Source organism: Lytechinus variegatus, chromosome 14 (genome assembly GCF_018143015.1).
Source record: "Lytechinus variegatus isolate NC3 chromosome 14, Lvar_3.0, whole genome shotgun sequence".
NCBI classification, from domain to species: Eukaryota; Metazoa; Echinodermata; class Echinoidea; order Temnopleuroida; family Toxopneustidae; genus Lytechinus; species Lytechinus variegatus.
Window position 1 is genome coordinate 17,197,724 of NC_054753.1, and position 22,701 is coordinate 17,220,424.

General features: G+C 37.8%; 1 protein-coding gene across 1 annotated transcript; it reads left to right on the forward strand.

Moving 5' to 3' along the window:
- Positions 1–1,349: 1,349 nt before the first annotated feature.
- Positions 1,350–22,596, forward strand: LOC121427215 (mesenchyme-specific cell surface glycoprotein-like). The gene is made up of 13 exons (XM_041623499.1): positions 1,350–1,860; positions 7,874–8,095; positions 8,443–8,583; positions 9,406–9,726; positions 10,912–11,068; positions 11,958–12,102; positions 13,211–13,325; positions 14,227–14,433; positions 15,009–15,074; positions 15,609–15,874; positions 17,464–17,681; positions 20,079–20,203; positions 21,350–22,596. Exons 1-13 carry the CDS (start codon positions 1,575–1,577, stop codon positions 21,448–21,450), a joined length of 2,370 nt encoding a protein of 789 aa, XP_041479433.1. The 5' UTR covers positions 1,350–1,574; the 3' UTR covers positions 21,451–22,596.
- Positions 22,597–22,701: the final 105 nt, after the last annotated feature.

The window sequence follows — 22,701 nt, forward strand, 5'->3', positions numbered from 1 at the left end:
GGTTTATTCAATTTTTTCTACCAAGAACTAAAACAACTGGATTGACAACAGCTAAATGCATTACTTATTTATTGCCACAACTTATTTCATCATAATGAGACATATGATTCACACATGTATGAACAAATGAACATGATTTCATGTAATAACATAAGAAAAAAGAAAAGTGAGGATGTGACATCATCAGCCAACCTAATAAATATTCATAAAGACATGCCTAGAACTGTTTCATCGGAATAATGGAAATCTTTGGAATTCAATAACTTTATAATTTGTTATCAGATTTTGATTAAATTCTCAGCATTTTGCTCTTTGAATATTACTTTATTTATTATGATATAAATATTTTCAGCCCGGACCTTCCGTTTAATTTCAATGTACATGTTAACTTTATATTTCTGATTCAATGTCAGAACTTCTTTGTTATATTTCTGTTACCATATTATATTGTAATGCAGAAGAAACATAAATCAATGAAAACAGAATCAAATTCAAATAGTTTATATATCGCAAGGCCAGTTGATATCCACAGTATACTGTATCACATTGGCTATACGATGTCTGTAGACAGTCAAAACGATATATAGCCATTTATATTTGATGATGATGCAGAATAAACATGTACATCAGAGGGTAAATACCCTCAGATTTTGGAGGAAAAAAATCACAATAAAACATTATTTGCCTTCGTCAAAAAATATTCAGGAAATGGTTACGCCCAACCTAGATGTGTAAGTGCGCACCACGTGACGTCCCCACCAACATCTTTAAAACTGTGGCAATGTACTTTTTTACTACCAAGTTCGTAGCCCCTGAAAGCCAAACAAAAACCTGAGTAATTGCTTAGTTGGATTTAAAACAAAAAGTTAAACAAACAAAGCAGTAAATACAAAAATATCATTGAAACCAAATAACAAATACAACGCAGTATCAGTCTCTGCCCTCCAATTCAATGAAATGTTAATGCTGAACGCAAACCTGAAAAACTGACCATAAAACGTTCCAGAAAATCATTCAGGAAGCTCAGTGAGAGGGGACCAAACATTGCCGAATTTTATTGTATTACACTCAAGACAAAGAATTGTCAAAATATGTTAGTAGTTTCAGGAATATTCGTATCGTCAGTTCTGCAATATGATGTAAATCTATGTATCACTGGCCTGTATGGTAAAATAATACACCTTCTGTTCTTATTCCATGCATGCTTTTACTTTGTTGGTGTCTATTTTTAACCGAAACCCCCTTTTCCCCTCTTCGTTAATACCCGGAAGAGCCTTTATTTTCACCTCTCTATGCCCGTTGGAGAGGGTAACCTATGTGTGACAAGGCGAGCCCTATTAAAAGAGGAACTGCTCATCATCTGCAATCAGAAGTTGAGAAGTTTTGGCGGGAAGAGCACACAACAAATTCCGTCCGCACCAAGCTCTACCGGCGGACTGAGAACCCACTTACACTTCGACTGGAAAAGGGAAACTTTGAGAAAGATAAGCCAACTCGTTGGGAATACCCTGTTTATTCCAAGAATATTTGGAGATACTTCTTTTTATTTTGGTAGCTTGTCAGAAAACTAGAATATGCAATTGGGAGTATCATTTGTGCTCATCTGTTTGGCCCTTGGGTCAGCAGAAGCGAACATTTCGTTGCAGCCGATATCACGTGTGTACCTACCTTTTAAGAAGTTACCGCCTGGAGCCGGAGGGACAGGAGGAGGAGGTGGTGGAGGAGGAGGAGGGGGAGCCGGCGGGAGAGGGAGAGCAAGAGAAGGACCTAACGGACCAAACCACGAAATGTACGGTTTAAACAAAGGCGCAGCTTTCAAAACAGCTTATGACATGGACAAGAAGTTTGCTTATGTTGGAGGTAAGAATGTATGCTTCATTAATTGATGAATCTTTGTTCCACTTAGTCAATAAATATTATTACGTTCAGTGCATCTAATAGGCCTGCGTAGGTATTGGTCTCACGCCGGTAGTAGGAAGTTTTCGGCGGATTTAAGAACAAAATGAATGCACTGTCAAATGCCCGTAAAATGGCAAAGTACATCAAAGAAGCTTTTGTCGACAGATCGTGAATCGGAACAGCGGTTTCGTCCTAGTTTTAGAGCTGATGGAAAAGTAGCAAATATGTTATCTGTCCCGGAATCAGGGACTATACACACTAAGAAATAAAGGTTCAGAATGGAACCCCGAAAGGTTGATGCAAAATCAGCATCCTATGGGTTCAAAAATTGAACCCCTGATTTGGGGTTCAAAAATTGAACCCTGCGGTTGGGGTTCAATTTTGCACCCTGCGGGTTCAAAACTGCATGCATCCCTAAATTTTAAAATGAACTTTCTAGGGGTGCAGTTTTGAACCTGCAGGGTTCAATTTTCGAACCCATAGGGTGCTGATTTTGCATCAACCTTTCGGGGTTCAATTTCGAACCTTTATTTCTTAGTGTGTACAATGGCCCTATAACTCTTACGCTTTCATAGGAATGTTTTGAGTTATTCTTTTGTCATACATACGGTCATCTTACGATTTCTAATGATGTCCCAAGATGGTCTTATACCATTACGTGCAGCTCACGGTACTCTCAATCATTCGCAAAAAGCTTTACGATTGAAAAAAATAGTTTGTCCGGTAAAAAAAGACGATGCCTTCTGTCTAACATCATGTAACTGATGATATTTTGATGCTTTCGAGATGCACGCCAAGAGTCATTCGTATAAGAGCGTCATACAATTTTCCATTCGTAAGACGTTCCTGCGAACACAATAAGATCCCTCTATGGACAGCCCAAGGTGTTCTTATGACCATCGTAAGAATTTAAGGCTTCTAGAATTGTCTCTCAACCGTTCAAAATTTTGCGTGCTTCTTACGATGTTCTTACTACGTTCATACGGCAACCTATAACGAAAAGAGGGATTCGTACGACGTTAAGAAAAAAATCTTAGACAAAACCACCGACCAGGCTGCGAACAGTATAGACTGCATTACTAAAAATAACGATCACGGACGAGAAGGAAATGATAATTATTTACCAAAATAGTAGTCTACATGTAGAAATGAAAGTGTGCATGTCGTAATTATTCATTCTCAGTCTGACGATGAAGAAAGGAAGAGGAAATTGAATGAAGAGTTTTTTTTTCAAATCACTTCAAACAATATAGAATTTCTGGTGTATGACAGTCAATCAAGATTACTAGAACCGTCGATTGAGGGTTTTGTAATAAGTGTTGATTCTCAGTTTGTTTCTTGAAAAAAAACCCCATTTTAATGCTCTTGCTGTTACAATTAATATAAATGTATGAAATAAACTATTGAATTATACTAGTAATGTTAAATCATCCGAGGTGAGACAGGAAAACGCAATATACAGGCTCAGTACTATAGCATCCCCGCCATTTTCTACATTTTTCTTTATTGAAGTTGCCTTTCCATTATTTTACGGATACGGTTTTTGGATGCGTTATTTCAAGAAAGCAACCCCGAAACTAGATAGCGCTTCAAAACAGTTATAAGCTGGTTGGTTGAGAACACTTTGCTGGCGGGGGGGGGGGGGGGGTCTGCGGGCAGGTCTCAGAATAGTTTAAGAATGATGTAAGTCATTTCCTGTCTTTCTTAAGATAGATCGTATGAGAATGAATCATTCTCTCATGGATGAAAAAAATAACCCGATCATGAACCGAGTTGGTGCTAACTTGAGCTTTGTTCATCTGAATTTATTTTTGAAGATGATGAAAATCTTTAGAAGCATTATTGCAAACATCTCTACAAGTGTCTAATTTCAGAGTTTCGTTCATCTGAATTTATTTCAAGATAATTAAAAACGTTAGAAGCAATTGCAAACCTCCCTGGATATTACCGTCAGGAAAAAATAGAAGAAAACTGTTAAACCTCTCAATTGTTGTATTTAAAAAAATGGACAATGCATTAAAGTAACAAAATATCATTTACTAGCACGATGGATGTGCTTTGCTAATCAACCATTTTTCATCACTTACCACCAGGCGCAGAACGGTTGGGGGGGGGGGGGGGTGGGGGTATCGGCGTACATGCCTGCCATTTATGTAGACCTATTATTTCGCTCGTTAGATCGCAAGTTTGATTCCTTACCTCATTAGCAATTGATAATTTTACCATTATATTTCTCGTTTTAGCGTATACAGAATGAACAACCAAACTCTGATTTCAAATGATTCAAATGACAAGGTGATTTAAGGCCTTAGGAGTTAACACCTCGTCAATGAATAGTGCCACCGTCAGGCTGTATAGTCAGGTTTTATATATTCTAGAGTGATCTAGTTGTGATTTGAACGTGGCTGATCTTCGTAACGGATGTGAGTCAACACCAAAGATAGCTTTTGGGATATTATTCTCACATATAGTTGAAAAAATATCCGGGGATAAATACATGATTGCAATATGGTTATTGATTATATGGAGATGATGGGGCGCGAAGCAGGGTTTTCAATTACGCTTGGTTCACGACTCGGGCGAACAGAGGGGCAGGGTGGTAAGGTTCCATGACCAAGATACAGAAAAATAAGGAACAAAGAACGAAAAAAGTAAAGACGGTTAACGATGTATTATTCATTGAATGATATATATCAAAATCTACACCACAAATATAACATTTTAGTTTTAAAATGGCCAAAGGTTTCGCTCGCCCCTTTTACTTGCTCGCTACTTTTAAGAAATGTTCCCTCACAAGCAATGCTTTGCTTTCTGATATTCTTGATTATACCATTATTTGGTTCACAACCAGGCGCCGAACGGGGGGGGGGGGGGGGTGAAAAGATAAGCCCCCTATCCAATATCAGTTTGCTTGCTTGCTTGCTAGTTTTTAAACAGGTTTTCGAGCGAGGAGCAACCAACAGCATACAACAATTGAGTTTAAATAATTGAACACGAACTCGGTAAGAGAGTTATTGTTTTACATAAATTATCAATTATGAATAAACTTGAATCGAGCGCATGCTGATCTGATTAGCTACATAATCAGAAACAAAATCACCCTTCCAAATAAAATATGGTTTTCATCCTGAAATGCTATATTCTGAAATAATAACTTAAGTTGAAATTACATCAGCTGTATGTGATCCGGCGTTTTCTACACTAAATTGCCTCCTGTCTGGCTGGGAGATTAAACATGTCTTGCTTATGACTACGTGTCTTCTGCTCTTCCACGCATTTGTTGATTGAATATCACGCTTAGAATACACAGCGTATTTGATAAGACATCTTAATTCCATAGCTTAAATCATCCGTGATCGGATTCGATATTTGTTATCAAATATTATCTTCTTATCACCCACTCACATTTTATAACATAAGCGAAACGTAAGATGCCGGATATAACAAGAAGCAAGACAAGTTCAATGTGATGCGTTTACATCCTTTTCTATTGATCGATTAATGATAATCTTGCTTCATGTGATAATGTTGCAAATAAAACAAATCAAGACTTATTTTACTAAATGGATCTACTATTACATAAATTTTTATGCTTGGAAAATCCATTCCTGTATACTGCTCCACTTTCACGTGTCGCTGCAATATGACGCAAGTACATTCAGATGTATTAATGCTCCTTTTGAAAATATTGAAGTGCCATCTTCTTAGGGGATACACTCCTCATTGAAAAAAACATTAAGAAAATTCCCGAAAATGATAAAAATTGACACCACTTATCTGTCTTATAATTTTAACTATAAGAACGCACCTCACTGAGGTACGAATGTTTGCGACTTATTATTAGCGATGTTTGGATTCGACAACTTTTCTAACGAATATTGCAAACCCTTTACGAATGTGTTGCAGTGAGTTTAATGATAAAAGAATGTCTCATTAACTTTATAATACAATATCGTACATTATTTGCGATTAAGCAGGTGTTCATAATGAACGATGCATTGATACATTTAACGAATTCTTCACAGGTTCAGTACAGAATAGGGCGTACACTATTAATCATCTTCTCGAGACTTCGGAAACTTCTAATAAACATATTCGTCATTTTTGTCGGGTTCAACGGCAAGTGATTAAGCCCTGGTCTTTGTTTGCGGATTAACAGGCGATAATAATTACTTACATCCCATCACGTCTTTTCCACTCATTAAATTTATGAATAATATAAAAAAAGATCTTCATGACGCGCGCAAGTAATACATCACGTGACTAACATGGACAGGAAATAGGTCTCAGAAACTATATAAGGGTCGATTCCATCGTCCGTCCAACAGTCGAATCACGAATATGCATAACCACCATACTCCTTATGACGTCACTTTCATCCCATTAAATTAATTGATTAATATCCCTTTCCTTGACCACTCAAGTTGGACAAGGAAAGCGTTCTTAATATGGCAAGGGATTTGGTAGAGAGGTTCATATAAACTGACGGAAGTTCTGATATTGAACTAAACACACCGAAACACACGCACACCCAAACACGCGCATCCTTTGTTTTCTTTCTTATTTGAAAAGGTGCACACGATTGTATCCATTTATGCAATGTAGCAGTTTGATTATTTTATTTGATGCAAGATTACAGAGCCGGGGAGATAAAATGCCTTGCCGGAATGCCGTGCTGCGGGAATTGAACTCCGGACTTGACATTGTGTATTCAGCCATCTTAGACCATCGACTCCAATCCGGCACCTCCGCAGCATCTCCATGGCACACACACACACACCCACACCCCCTCCAGCACACACACATGATTTGACAATAGGGGTCTCACACATCATCACCTTAAGTGGGGACGTTTGTTTGCAGTCTGATAAACTTTTTAACAATATTTAATCCACTAACAGGGCCGCTTTTTTGTACGTTACATGGGCATAATAATGTCGCAAACCTGGGGCAGTTTCGACCGCCCCAACACGCAACTTGAGTGTAATTGGCAGAAAGGGAACTTAAAAAAACATCGGTTTACTTTATGACACAGTTTGAAATGAGATGAAGAATTATTGATTGGCAGTGTAATATGAACCGCGGGGACGTCCCCGGTTGATGGGTAAAACGAAAGAAAAAGTCCTCAGAATCAATTTATTACACGCTCAATGTAATATCTTATGTAACAATTATTCTGTAACATTATAGTTTTGAGGTAAATAATTTGCCAGGAGTTTATCTACACTTATCGACTAACGTCTGTGTTAATGTCTGATTGATCCACAAATTAAGTCACATTAAACAGCTAAAAATAAAACTTTTCGAAATTCACTAGCCAAATTCCTGTCTAGTTGAATGACTCAGCACTCTAGCAATGACAGAATATTCATCATTTGAAGGCATACACTTTTCACTTTTACATTTAATAGGTCTTAGCTAAATCTAAAAGAATAACCTTTTCCCTAATTTTTTCCTGAAGTTCAAATTTTATTCGGCACAGCAGCCTGTCTCATCCTCACACCACCCCCGGAGACAAAACATCTAACGAAATCGCCGCGCATGGTTATGCGACAAATACTTCAATATCATTGATGCTGTATTACTTAATGAAAAAAATGTACCATTTAAGAATGGCTTTTTGGGGGTGTTGCAAGAAACCGGCGATCAATTGCAACTAAATTTTTGGTCCCCAAGTATTATGTCTTGCAGTTAATTGCAGATTAGTGATTGATTGTTAATTTGCTCCTTGAATCAAGAAGTTTAATTTGGTTTGCTACAGCTATAACGTTAATCTATCAGTTGTAAATTTGCAACGAAATATTTGCAATTGATTGCAAAATATATTCTTTCAACACCCCCTTAGTCCAACTATGACTGAATGAATATACGATTATAGATAACATTTAGTCACACTTAAATCTTTGTGAAACACCCCTAATTCTTATTTCTACATAGCGCTCAGTTTAAAAAATTGATTTGCTTTCATTTTCAGGTCGTCGACTTGTTCAAATCGTGGACTTTAGGGATGTAATTAGACCTAAGATCGTAGAACAGATCCCCACAATGGGTCCAGTAGCAGACATAGCTGAATGTGGTGATTTGGTAGCATTTCTTCAGCCAGGAGAGTCTCATTTCACGGATGTTGGCTCGCTAAAGATATACGAGAAATACAACCCTGTCACGAACACGATGAGAGAACTCTGCGACGTTACAGGTAAAACATATTACATTGTAGAATAGTAGAGACGTAAATATAAGTTCTGATGATAACATAATCTAGAGTCCTTTAAAACAAAGGTTAGCGATTAATCCTACGCTTGATTTTCATGATTAATTTTGTACATTGTAATCATTTCAATTAATCATAAATGATGTTCTACGATTACCTTTAAGCTTTGTATTACGGGCTCCAGGAGATCCGACATACCAATACGTAGAAAGACATGATAAACGAAATAATGTATGATGGGGAAAAGATCGATAAAAAGGTTCATTACAGTAAATATCTGACAATCAATTGATATTCACAATAGATGAATATACTTCCTACTTATTTTCCAGTTGGATCACAGCCGATAGCCGTCCGCTTCGCCCAGGGATGCAGCCTCATAATTGTTGCTAATGAAGGTGCCATGGGAGAAAATAGGGTTACTAAGCAATTTGTCAACCCTGAAGGAACCATTACTACAGTACGCCTTGCAGGTTAGTTCTCTGTCCATTTTCTTTCTAACTAGTCTTACTATTCCTTTTTGTCAATGTAGTTATTTAATCATGAATAGCCATTGTATATATTGATAAGTTTAATTTATAATTCGCTTTCCTTTAAATATTTAATAGCATTGTTCAAATATATTTTTATCTACCCAAGTCAATTATTCCAAGTGTAAATAATTGGGCAGCAAAAAAGAAATTGAATTGGATTGAAGTTAGATTTGCCATTTCACGATTAAACACTCGGTGACAATGGTGACATGAACCCAAGATGTAAAGGCCTTTGCTCTGGTTCATGTACCCTATATTGCCCATTCCAACTTACTTACCTAGCCAGATGCAGGCAAGCGATTCCTTATTGATATCATTGGACGTAAGCCCCCCCCCCCCCGCTGAATGAATGCGAAGACAACATAAGGATCACTGGCTTACAGATGGGGAGGAGGTTTGGATGCCATGCCCCTCCACCCCCCCCAAAAAAATGAAAAAAAAAAAAAATTGAAAAAACCGACCAAGAAAAAAAAAGAAAAAAGGAAAGAAAAGGAAAGGATGCTCATTCGCTTCGCTCGTTCGGTATTTTTAAGACATGTTGCCACCCGTGCCATGTTGTCCTTCTCAAAATGCTTGCCTCATTTCCATACTGATCAAGGTAAGGAAGGAAGGAACCTTCAGACCTTGGAAGGAACCTTCGTCCATGTCGTCGATTTTACCGTATTTTCTGTACCTTAAAGTTATGTCCTTCATATGAAGACCCCCCCCCCAAAAAAACAACAAATAACTAATCTAATTAATGGTTACAACGTTGCTATTCAGGTTCAGTTTCAAGTGGACCAAGTCAGCAGATTGTTAACACCACGTTTGGAGTTGGTGGTCAGGCAACTACACCATTCCCACCAATGCAAACTACATGGAGCCCCAATACAGGACCCGTTCAAGGTGGTCAAGGGGGCCAAGGTGGTCAAGGTGGTCAAGGTGGCCAAGGAGGACAGGGTGGCCAAGGAGGTCAAGGTGGCCAAGGAGGTCAGGGTGGTCAAGGAGGTCAAGGTGGACAAGGACAGGGTGGACGAGGTACCGGACAGGGCACCGGACAGGGATATTATCCTGGTCAAGGAGGAGGCGGCTTTGGAGGTGGAGGTAAGACTGCTTAGCTTAAGCTATTCAAGTTGTAATTAATAACAATAGGGAGTCATTGCACCGCGGAGCAGAACGCATTCACGAACGCAGCAAATGTATTGGAAATGCCCGTCACATGACAAAGACCAGCTTGGATGTCTTTGTTAAAATAGAGTCGGAACAGCAGTTTTGTACTAAGTTCGGAGCTGACGAAAAATTGCTAATATGTCGTTTGTTTCGACAAAGACTTCTTGGTTGCACTTTGTCATGACAGGCATTTTACAATACATTTTCTATGTTTTCAATACTCTCTACGTCGCGGTACGAAAAAACTCTTTAGTACTAGTGTAGGCCTAGTATATTAAGTTAAATAAAGCGTTTGCTCCTTCAAATGCCTTTATCCACAACACTCCCTTTTCATAGTCGAAAATGAATTTCAAGAGTTTAATGCGCATGCCACAAAGGAAATGATAACGTTAATACCTTTTCTTGGTATCTTAAGCATATACGCTTTAAACTGTATACAAATTTTACTATTTATTTTATTGATATTTCATACTTGATACTTTATGAAATAATCCGTTACAATAGCTTCATCGATCTGAATGGTTTCATTAGCTTTTGTAGATTTACTATTAAAACAAATTTAGGCAAACGAACACGGCTCCCAGATAATGATCCAAAATAGATGATATGGGGAATATATACAATGCTGGGGAGTTTTTCATCAACATTTTTTTTAGTCCGACAAGTTGTCAGATCTGACATCTTTCTTTGATTTTGATTGGCTGAGAAGCACTGTTACTATCGTTACTGTCGGATGAAACGGGACTTGTCAGACGTTTTATACGACAGGTCCCTTCATGAAATGCCCCCATATCTTTTTCATTAGGTATCAATGGAGGTTCGATTTTTTAAAATTCTCTGTCTGTTCTCTTTATGCACTGTTATATTATATGGTCGTAATTCTCTTGATATATTTGAAATTCTGTGTTGACCATGTTATATGAATTATAATATATTTACAATTTACTGCCCAAAAAACAGCTTTTGATTTAAAAAACCAGCCCAGTATTTATGTCGGAAACCTAAGAAAATATGGACGAACAACACCAGTTAAGAATCAAACCGATATCTACATGTATATATAATTATATAAAGAATAATAATAATTTAAAAAAAAATGTCTGTTTTGCCTGGATTCAGGATGGGGACAAGGTGGATTTAACCCGGGTAATAATTTCCCCCAGTACGAACCTGTTCTCCCTACCACACCACTACCAGGAACGATTTGCAATGGAACATCAACCATGAGCTACGTAGTCACCCAGATCGATTTCAAGAAATTTAACGCACCAGCCGAGTAAGTAGGGCGTTTTAGCAAACATTTCGCAGGTGCTCTCTATAACGCTGATAATCTCTTGTCGAAAGCCCTTCATGAAAAAGAAGCCTTGGTCGAAAATCGGTGAATCAAAACGACGGTGTCGTCGTGAACTCTGGACAAACGACATATTTTCAATGTTTCGTTCGGTCCGAATCTTATGACGATGTGCTGTCCCCCCGGTCCACCAACTTTCGACAATGACCTGTAAATCTGTCCATTGTAACTTGACGGACATTTTCAACAGATTCTCAACGTTACAGTTAGCGTCGGTGAAGTGGATGCAACACTGTAAAAACTGCAATGTTAAAACTGACACCAATTGTTGTTAATAGAAGACCACACCCAGAGGTGTTAAAATTACACCCTAAAGATTGAATATAACTCCAACGAGTGTAAATGTAACAACCACAGGTGTTGTAATAACACCTATAGGTGTAAAACTAACACCACCAATTTAACATCGGTGTAAAATAACTGGTGTGGTCCTCTATGTACACCGGTTAACACCACAGTTTTTGCTGTGTAACCATTATTATCAAAATCAACTTACTCATTATCTCTGTCATCTTAACGACCACAGCTACCAACTTACCAAAGATTTTGGGACTTTTACCTTTATCTTCAGTGTAAGATCAGATTTTTAGTTTATTACTTTATAAATTAAGTTTATGAATAAAAGCTAGGCCTATTTTTATCTGCGATAATGTGTGTGTGTGTGGGGGGGGGGTTGCGATGACTGACTTTATTGAATTACTGTGCGTATTTCTACATCCTCTGAGGGAGGGCGATTTGAAAGTATGATGTCATAATTATGCATAAGGCCTTTGCAATGGTTATTTACATGATTATTCCTATTGTTTTGTACCAGGGTACAGCGACTGAAAGCCCTCCATATTCGTCAGCCCTACACAGGTCAACTAGGTGACCCCGGACCAAACACATTCTCACAGGGATTGGAACCCCAGCACATCACACTGGATGCACGAGAACAAACCGCTTACGTCAGTTTACAAGTAAGAGATTCAAGAGATGGAGCTTCGTCGATCTGGTGCTTCACAGTGCATGACTGCCAGGTCCACGGTCAATCGGGCAAAATAATTTTTCGGAGTATTTCTACTTCAGATTTGTATTTCAAACTACAAAAATATGGATTTTATTCATTTTCAAGACTTCAAACAAACAATAAGCATTTCTTATCAGTTACATAAAAAATGCATCTCCCGATAATTCTGCACGTTACTAATCAAACTATACTCACTACATTGGCGTACAAGATGGGATGCCCCAAAAGTTTCACGACCAAGCAAAAAGGGGGACATTAGGAGAAGTAAAAGGAAAGGGATGAGGTTAATGACATCATGTTATGAAAAGTATGCCAAAATCTATCACAAAGATTTTGGGTCGTTCGTTTCACCCGCTCGCCGCTTTTCAATTGTTTTGCCCACATGCGTTAAATCTAGACATACTCATTAATTGACGAATGAATGAATTAATCTATTAATTGGACTCATTTTGCTAGCGATCTACCGCGTGAAAAGAGAGAACTGTACATCACAACCCGGTATGCACATGAATTTATTTGTGATGAGTAAAATCAAATACCGTTGGTGAAACTGATTACTCAAAACATGATTTCTCACACCATTTAGATATACATATATTTCCGAAAGAAACCCGAAAAAAGATTGCGTCTATAGGAAGTGATAATTTTTGTAGTCTACTGAAACCGAACACCTTTGTATGGACAACATAATAATAACAACGTTCTACTGTGTATAAGTCGATTTCATATGGGGGCGTCTTGGTCTTGTGGTTAAGACTCTTGTCTTTCAATCTGAGGGACGTGGGTTCGATTCCAAGCCATGGTGTATTTTCCTTCAGCAGGAAATGTACCCACATTGTGCTGTACTCAACCCAGGTGAGGTAAATGGGTACCGACAGCAAGTAATTCCTCAAAAAGCTGTGCGCGCCGGAATCGGTATAGACTAGCTTAGCCGGGGTAATATAGGAACGCCTTGAGCTCCTAGCTAGATGGATAAATGCGCTATACAAATCCTATATTATTATTTTTTTTTTTTCAATATTATGTTACTGAATTTTGATAATCTTTTTCTTTTTCAGGAAAACAATGGCATTGCCGTGGTAGATTTGGCCAACAACACTGTTATTGACATCCTTCCTATGGGGCTGAAGAGTTGGAATGGGCTTAATATAGATGCAAGTAATGCTGATGGAGGTAAAAACAAATATATATTTATATTATTGGTAACGCCAGTTGCTTTCATCTATTGTAGATTGTTTGATTTGACAGGACAAGGTGCCCATTTTCTTTCCACTTTCGTTTAGACTTTGTACAACATGCATGCATTCAACCATTCGCATTCAATGCTTATTTCATTTTTTAAAACATAAATATCGGTCGGTATTGTCATGAAGACAATACCGGCATCGCTTGTATTGATAGAAATTGGTTAGCTTTTTGACATCCTGTTGTTACTTCTGTTGCTGCAAATTTATCCAATAATGTTTAGTCTTAAAATGATAATAGTAATACATGTATGTCAGATATATCTTTTTATTATAATCTATTACGAGGTGCACTGTAGTAGATTTTTTTGGCATCGCGGCTCACGACGAACTTAAGAACACATCGAATGTATTGAAAATGCCCGTCAAAGGACAACGACCAGCCGGGATGTCTTTGTTGAAAATTGGTGACCCGGAACAGCAGTTTCGGCCTGAGTTTCGGAGCTCACGAAAGATTGCAAATATGTCGTTTCTCTAGAGTTCTGGATGAAACTGCTGCTGTCATTTACCAATTCTTGATAAATTCCTATTGCTTGTTCATTGTCATGAATGGTAATTGACCAAAACAAATGTGTTTGTTGTTGAATACGCCGTGGGTCGTGGAGCAACAATTTCTATTATAAGGCTTATCCCGGCTTAGGCTCGATAAAAAAAAATGTTCCTGCACGGTCACCTGGGTCGAGATCAGCACATTGTAGGTATATTCTGTGCTGAAGGTAAACATGTAATGGGATTCGAACCCATGATCCACTGATTGAAGGACGAGTCTTTACGTCTCGACCAAAACGCGCCCACATTTGACTTTCTACTCATTTATCTCTATCACGCAGGTGCTGTACTCCAGCAATATACAGGTCTGAACAGCTTCCCCATGCCAGATGCTATTGAAACATACACCGACGCGATGGGAGACCTTTACGTGGTAACTGCCAATGAGGGCGCCTCAACCATGCCTGTTCGCTGTTCTGCTGAAGTTTGCCCGGGCGGTCCCGGAGAATTCGAACAAGTGGAAATTGGAGAAGAATTCATAGTGGAAGGTAGGCAGTCTTTCATTGAAAAAGACTTCATGCATTTGACGTCATAATCTCATTTCCCCCTCCCTAAAGAGATATAGAAATACGCACGTATAAACGGAGATGCGCCAGCTGAAGATCACCAACGCCACTGCTTGGCAAGCTTCAACCTCGAAGATGGCGGCGTGATGACGTAAATTATTTATATGGTCTCTAATTCTATTTTCTGGTGATTTCTTAACTAAGACCGTGAAGCTACTGATACAGATTATCATATATTTAGTTACTTAAAATAATACGTATTTTGTCTTTGTTGGGGTTGTATGGACACTGGGTGTCAGATGTGGGTATTCATTAAATTGGTCATCATGTCTAGTGATGTTTCCACGAACTTTTCCGATTGTTTTAGATATCGAATACAATAATTTGTTGTTCTGTATTTGGTCTGGAAATTTATTACATATTGTGACATATACAGGGAGAAATTATTGTAATCTGCAGTGTACTGTCATCGTGATTGAAATGGCGCATGCTACCATAACAATTTTTTGTTTAAGTGAATCTGTAAGTTATTGAGACCTTGTTTGTTCTTATCATAGAGTTACTTCCACAGCCTGTGATAGACAGTCCTCTTGGAGAAGCCATGGCTCAGGAAACGCAGTTAGGTGAGTGCCCAAGTTCAGTAATGTGCATGCGCAGTGGCGTGCGCTTTCATTATTCTTTCTGTGATTCGCTATTTCGTAAATGTCTATGTGCTATGCTCAATACAGTTAATCCTTGAAATGTTCATAAATGTAACGGCATTTTTTTCAGAACAGACGTGTCATAGATGCTGCCTCGTGTTAGCATCTAAATCTGTAGTGTCCACTGTCCCGAACATCTAGGCGACAAATATGGCACTTAGGGGGTGTGCATCATGCTCAATATCGTTTTATACTCTTCGTAATGCCTGCCTCGACTTGAACATTTTTTTTTTGTAATCGACTCAACTCTTTTTTTACTCGACTGCATGGGTTAAACTCGAGTTCGACCGAAGAATAGCTTGATTCGACTTGTCGATCGTAGTGGAGCCTAGATCCACTTTCGACTCGTGACTTGAACACCAATTGACTCCGACTCAATCTGTTTTGATTCGACTAAACTGCAACCCTGAATTGAATTCAACTGATGCATGTATTTTTTTTTCAATGTTTATACAGGTGGTGCTCTATTCAGTTTGGTGGATGGTAACAATCCCAACGAGCCAGAACTCTTCAACTCTGTCTACATGTTTGGTGGACGCGGAATTTCAACATATAAGGTTGATCCAATCACTAACAACATGACCCTCGCTTGGGATAGTGGTGACATCATTGAGACAGAGATTGCAAAGCTGGCCCCTAAGATCTTCAACGGAGCTGCCTTTGCCAATGTACCTGAAAGGGTTAAACCAATAATGACAATGGATGCAAAGTCGCCCCAAAGGGTAAGATGCGCATGCTACTACTACTACTACTTCTTCTACTTCTTCTTCTTCTCGGGTCACTATACAAGTCCTGTACAGTGGAGCGTACAAGATCTAGCTTTCGGGTTAAAAGATTCCAGATCTTTGGCAGTGCATGGCTCTGGTAGGAGGGGGCAGACCAAAGGCAGTGTCTACATCCCTGCGGTAGCCCCATTTCTGCATAAGGAGTTAACACCGTCATAATCCAGACCGTAGGCGATTGAGATTTGGGCAGACCAAAAGGACTGGTGTTGCGTCATCTGATCCTCCCCACAGTCGCAGACAGTTTCTCCATTCCTGCTGTAGCTCCATTTCTGCATAAGGACTTACCACCCCCTGTTCTAGACCGTAGGCGATTGAGATTTGGGCATACCAAAAGGACTGGTGTTGCGTCATCTGATCCTCCCCACAGTCGCAGACAGTTTCTCCATTCCTGCTGTAGCTCCATTTCTGCATATTAAAGGACTTACCACCCCCTGTTCTAGACCGTAGGCGATTGAGATTTGGGCAAACCCAAAGGAATGGCGTTGTGTCGTCTGATCCTCCCCCACAGCCGCAAGCAGTTTCTCCATCCCTGCTAATTAAGGCTCCATTTCTGCATAAGGACTTAGCATGCTTAGCGCCGTCCTGTTCCAGACTGTAGGCTATTGAGATTTTGGCAAACCAAAAGAAAATGGCATTGTGTCGTCTGATCCTCACCATACACAGTCGCAGGCAGATTTTCTAAGCCTGCTGTAACCCCATTTCTGCATAAGGACTTAGCTCTGTCCTGTTCCCGAGCGAAGATGTAAAGCCTGGTTGGCCATTCCTCACTTGAACCTGGGGGAGTGATTCGCTAGGTCCATAGGACAATCTGTGCGTCACAGACTGAGGTGGTTGAACCATAGGGTGACCCTTTGATTGTGAGCAGAGCCATCAAGGGATTCAGTCAAGTGTTTGAAATACGTCTTCATTTGAGTCTATTTTTGGCAGGTTCATAGTTGGACAGTGTTTCTCTGTATAACTAAAACTGAAATTGAAACAATTTTCCTAAAATAAAAGCCGTAAAGACAAAAGAAAATCAACGTCCAGTCTGAACGGCACAAGTTTGAGTCGTTTGGTCTATATTGCCTACACATTTTTACTCTAAATATTACTTGCCTAAGTGTTTTTAATACTCTTTTGATGACCTATGATGATAAAGAGTAAAAAAATGTTTTTTTTCTAAATGAATATTATCAATTGAAAACGTGCACAATATTACTGGATGCACCAGAAAAAGGACTATAAAAGAACATTGAAGCAAGTATCATGAAACTTGTATTGTTATTCAATTCACGTTAACATTTTTTTCTTCGAATTAAAATGTCTGATTTTAAATAAAGTCATATAAATCAATTATTATTATCATCTTTATCACAATTACAATATCATTAGTATAAATGCTATGTCATTATCTGTATCATTTCCTTTATCATTAATATTCATATCAATATCACCATTACCATGAATATTGTTATGTTTAGTATTTGTATTGTCAGAACAACTCTTAAATTCAGAATAAAGAATTATTTATATATATTTGATTGCAGGGACCGGAATGCGAGTCTTTAGCTGTCGGCGATGTTCAGGGCAGAAAAATCATCTTCGTTGGTATTGATGGAGTCAGCGCTATTGCCATCTTTTCGGTTGCCCCTGGTAACAGCACGCCCGTGTATGAATCCATCTACAAGGAGGGAAAAATCAACCAACCGTTTAACGCCCTCTACAAGGGACAAGCAACTGGAGACCTGGCACCTGAATCAATCACGTGAGTTCCTATCGTCTGGTAATTAGGTTTTTTTCTCGCCTTGATGCACGGATGATTCAAGAACACATTAAATGTATTGAAAATTCCTGTCGACAAAGGAAAGGGGGGAGGTCTTTGACGAAAATTTGTGAACAAGAGGAGCAGTTTCATCCATGGGCATCAATCTGAATTAGGTTATTTCTCCAAATAAATGCTCAATTCTCCCAACATCTGACAAATTATCATGTATGTTTTGGTCATCAAACTTCCTGTTCCAAGGTGCAGATTTTGTTGTCATTACATTGGCGGTTCCAGCCAAGTAAATATACAAATAATGCATGCAGCCGAGTGCGTTAGTGGAAATGCAGAGCACGCGATGTTTCTTCAGATAGGTGCCGCACTGTGCACGAGCCGCTAGCGGCGAGTGCCCAGTGTGCATCATCTGAAGAAACCGAGCTTTCTCTGCATTTACTTTTACGCACGACAGAGCAAGTGCATTATTTGTTTTATAAAATAGCAACACAGAAACAAATTCTTGAAAAGTTACAGTACAGTTTTGTTGGATCTCTCCCGGGACTTCTACCGCACTGGTTTGCTTGAGCGTGCAATGTCAATTTTCGTTGCGCACCTTTTGCACTGCCGTAATTATTATTACTATTATTACCAAAAAAGTTGGATGTCATGTGACGCGTATTGGCCAATCGCGATGCTTGAAATAATACACCTATTTTATATAGGTCTATAACTGGCTTAGTGACTAAAACGAACATGCTCACCATCTAAAATTTTAAACAAATCAAACTCTAATGTGTAGGCCTACTGCAAACAAAAGACACTGATTTTCACCATCTTTGGTACTCTTTAATCATGAAAGATCACACGACACAGATGGTCAACATATTTACCATAAAGACGGGCTAGGGGAAAAATTTACCAATGGATGGTCAAAAATTTGTCCATCTGTTCGACGTGTTTAAGTCAACAGTTCACTAAAATTTTGACCAAAAATTGAATCATTGGTGTTTTGATCGACATTTGGTCGAAAGTTCGACCGATAAATGTTTCGTTTGTTCTACTGTATATAATGTTGATTAAAAATGTATTTTTGCAGTATACGATAGCGTTCCGTGCAAGCCTTGCGAATGAGTCGTGTGTGATTGCCCGTGTAACATACCTTCAACAAAGTTTTGAGCGTGTTCAAGAGTTTTTGCGTGCAAATTAGACTTCCGTGCGCTTGTGCGGCAACTGCGTGTGAGATACGTGCAATTATTGCCAATGCGGGCAACTATTGTCAATGCCGGCGAACTGCGGGTTACATATATAGTCACCCGCAAGTCACGCAAGGCTTGCACGTAACAACTTGACAGAGCCTTTAGTTATAGTGTAAAACCCCGAAGAGAGAAACTTACAGTCGAAAGGTCATTTGGAGGATGGGACTATTAAGGCGTCGTCTGTGATCTTATGCTAGACCGTCATGGTTAATAGGCGGTTGCTATGGTATTCAAAACACGTTCCGTGGTTTGGATCGTCATCTAAACCACTCAAAATCAGGACATCATTCGTCTGTTGATACAAATTTAAATTTGAAAACACAATTCGAACTGAGTAATCTACATTCCCCGTAATACTATAAAATGTACGTGTATTAACATTGCAAAAATCAAGGATATTCTTTTAAATAGAATTATCAACCGAAGAATATGTCTTTTACATAATGTATCTTTTATGTTCAACAAGAAAGAACTTACATTCAAGAGAAATTTGAACTCTATGTAATCACATTGCATGATATTTGTTTATTCATCTTCAATTCTTAAAATGATGTTACCTCTACAACAGCACTGATTAGTCGATAACCACCCGAAATGATTGTAAGAATGAATAAACTGGCATTATAACTAGACACTCAATCATTTTCAAATTCATGTTATTTTATTTCAAACCACAAAAATAAGCAATAAATACATTACAATGCAAGGAAGCATATTGGTAAGGTAGTCATCTAAAGCATAACTGATTGATAGGAGCCAAGGACACAATATTTAGAATACTAAGAATAAGAACTAGCAATATCTATAACCCAAAACTTATTGAAGGTACACGCATAATACAAATACAAAATAGTTAAATTATGTAATTAAACACAACAAGATACACACGCACAATCCAAATCCATGCCATGAGTAGAAAGATAGAGACGAAGAACAGGAGAAAAATAAACAGGGGGTAGATAAAGGTTGTCAATGGTTTTCAAAAAATGTGAATATGAGTTACGATTTTTACACCAATATTTTCAACATTGAATAACGTGGCTTTAATCAACCGCTTCACTTGATCATGTTGATATAGGAGCGTTGCTGTATAAAAATGTGTCCCAGACTAATGAAGTTACATTTTCTTCCCCGATTTCAATTTTAGTTTTATCCCTCCCGAAAAGACTGGAGTTAACAAGCCTTTCCTTCTCGTGACTGGTCGTGTAAGCGGAACAGTATCTATGTATGAGGTGATCGATGTCCCCTATTGGATGTTACTGAAAACACTTGGTGAGTATAATATCACCCCCATGGGAAGGGGGAGGGGGGTAATGTCCCTACGGCGTTCCAAGCTGTGAACAAATAGGAGAAACTTGAACGCAAAGACAAAAAGGGTGACAAGGAATAAAAAAAAGGACAAACAAATGCCTTGAGTTTACTAATTACAATTTATTCTTCAATTGACAGAAAATGACGTCCTTTTTTGGTCGTCTAACCCCCTACCCTTATCAAAATGCCCCAGTGCCTCCCTGTCTCTCATGAACCCACACCCGCAACAAATCTCAGTGCTGTTTTTATAGAATATGCAAGAGAATATTTCGCTCGATAATTCTGTTCGAAAAAATGTATTTGTTTTAAAAATGTAGTTCCCCATGTTTTTCTGATAGAGATGCACTTTTTGAACTTTCAGTTAATGTTTTATTATCGTTGCTACTTCATAACGTTATTTTTTATTATATTCATGGTCCTATATTAAGACATTGATTCTTATTTTTATAATTATCAATAGGTTATCCATATAATTCTTTTAACTCGTCGTTCCACATACTCCTCGATTTATTTTGTGTATTTAGATAGATGGATAGATAAATGGTATTTATTAAAATTATCCACATATTGCAGTTAACAAACTGAATTGCATGTGAATTACAAAGCTAAAAATACAAGTATACATTTCATTGAATACATTTTACAATACAATGTTCAAGCATGTCAGTAAATAAATTACAGTATAATGTATACCATTGATCTTATGACAATTAAAACAATTAAAATTACATTCATGCATTATTGTAATTTAAATAATATATACATACAAGAAAGCATTCTGAAATAGTTGTAGTGCTGATCTGTTTAAGTGTTTTTCCTAATTTAAACTAAGTCTCTTTAGATCAAGTCTTAATGGGAGAGGGAGGTGCGCTGACCCTAAGTGGGTTTAGAATTTAATTTTTAAGTATTTGTGTATTGTCTCCTCAATGAAGCAAAAATCGCATGCAAAAATATAACTTAATATTTCTGTGGAGTCCTTTTACCAATGAAGTTAATAAGACAATTTACCCTGTATCAATGTATTTTGACATTATTTGGTATTAAATTCAGTTCAGACCAATTTTTGATGTGTATGTTTTTCTTGCTTTTGTCACTACTTTCTGACAGGTACCAACATGGAAGGAAGCGCCATATCTGTGACGTCATCAGCAGTCAGCACATTCTTCGCGTTTTTGGCGGGGATATTTACTATCTTCATGAGAATATAATATACCCTAAATAAATTCGGTGCAGCTCTTTCTCTAAGAAAATCTACTTTAATCTAAATCTTATTACAGATTTCGTACATTTAACCCATTCGTTAACTTTTTATATAGATGCAATCCAATCTTATACTTGATAAAGGCAAGTCCATGAAAAATGCCACTTTTACATACTTCCCAAGCTTCTGTTTTGCTGGTTGTGAAAGTCACTTCAATATTTTTCATTACAAGTCACTTAAGTGGGTATTTACCTGCCATTTTTAAGGATAAACAATGTACTGATGTAAACCATCGCTTTGTGTATTTTGTTGGAAAAATGCAGAGAAAAACGAGATCAAACAAACAATCAAAATAATACTGGGAAATGGAATTGGGTAAACATCTATTTTGGTGTACCAAATTATGTGGACAACTGCTGTAAGTTAAAATAACTACTCGTGGAATTAGCCACATAAAATAAGATCATGGTTACCATTGAATGATTAATGCGACAAAATAATCATTTTTAAAACACATTTTCGTGTTTATTAATTCTCATGCAAGATGGTAAAGAAGATATTTTTGTATCTAAAAAAGAAGGGCATTTTGTATGAAAATGCATTATACTTCAATAACTTTATAAGATATGTGATTTTAATTTCCCCAATTGGCATACAACAGGACACAGGTAAAACAAAATATTAATACATATGCACTTTACAATAAGCCATCAAACATGTTAAACAATCTACCGGAGGGATTTAACGATATTCTTATTTCATTTGTGTAGTTATGACATGATATTTGTCTTACAATTCTTTATTGATGTTACTGAGCTTTTCTTGAATTACTGTTCTTATTTGTATGTGATATTTGTAAATGTGCAATCGTAACCGGGCTTTTGCCTGTATAAAATTAGTCAATAAGATTTGTATAGGCTCCAATTGTTTTGTACTCAAAGGAATTCACATATTTATTGTGAACTTGCAAAACGGGGGTTGTTTTAGATTTGTATATCCAGACATTTTCCATGTGATTTTTGAATACGGAAATATTAACAATGGTGCGCCTACTATTCATAAACTCTAAAGCTTATACTGTTTGATATTCATTATAAGTGCAATATTTTGTAAATTTATGGTCAACAAAACAATAAATTGCGTATTAACAACATTAACAATATGTTTTATACATTGTCTTTATTATAATAAACAACTCAGTGTACGTAGGCACGAAGGATGTCTATAAATGCAGCTCTATATGTGGTTAGATCGGAGG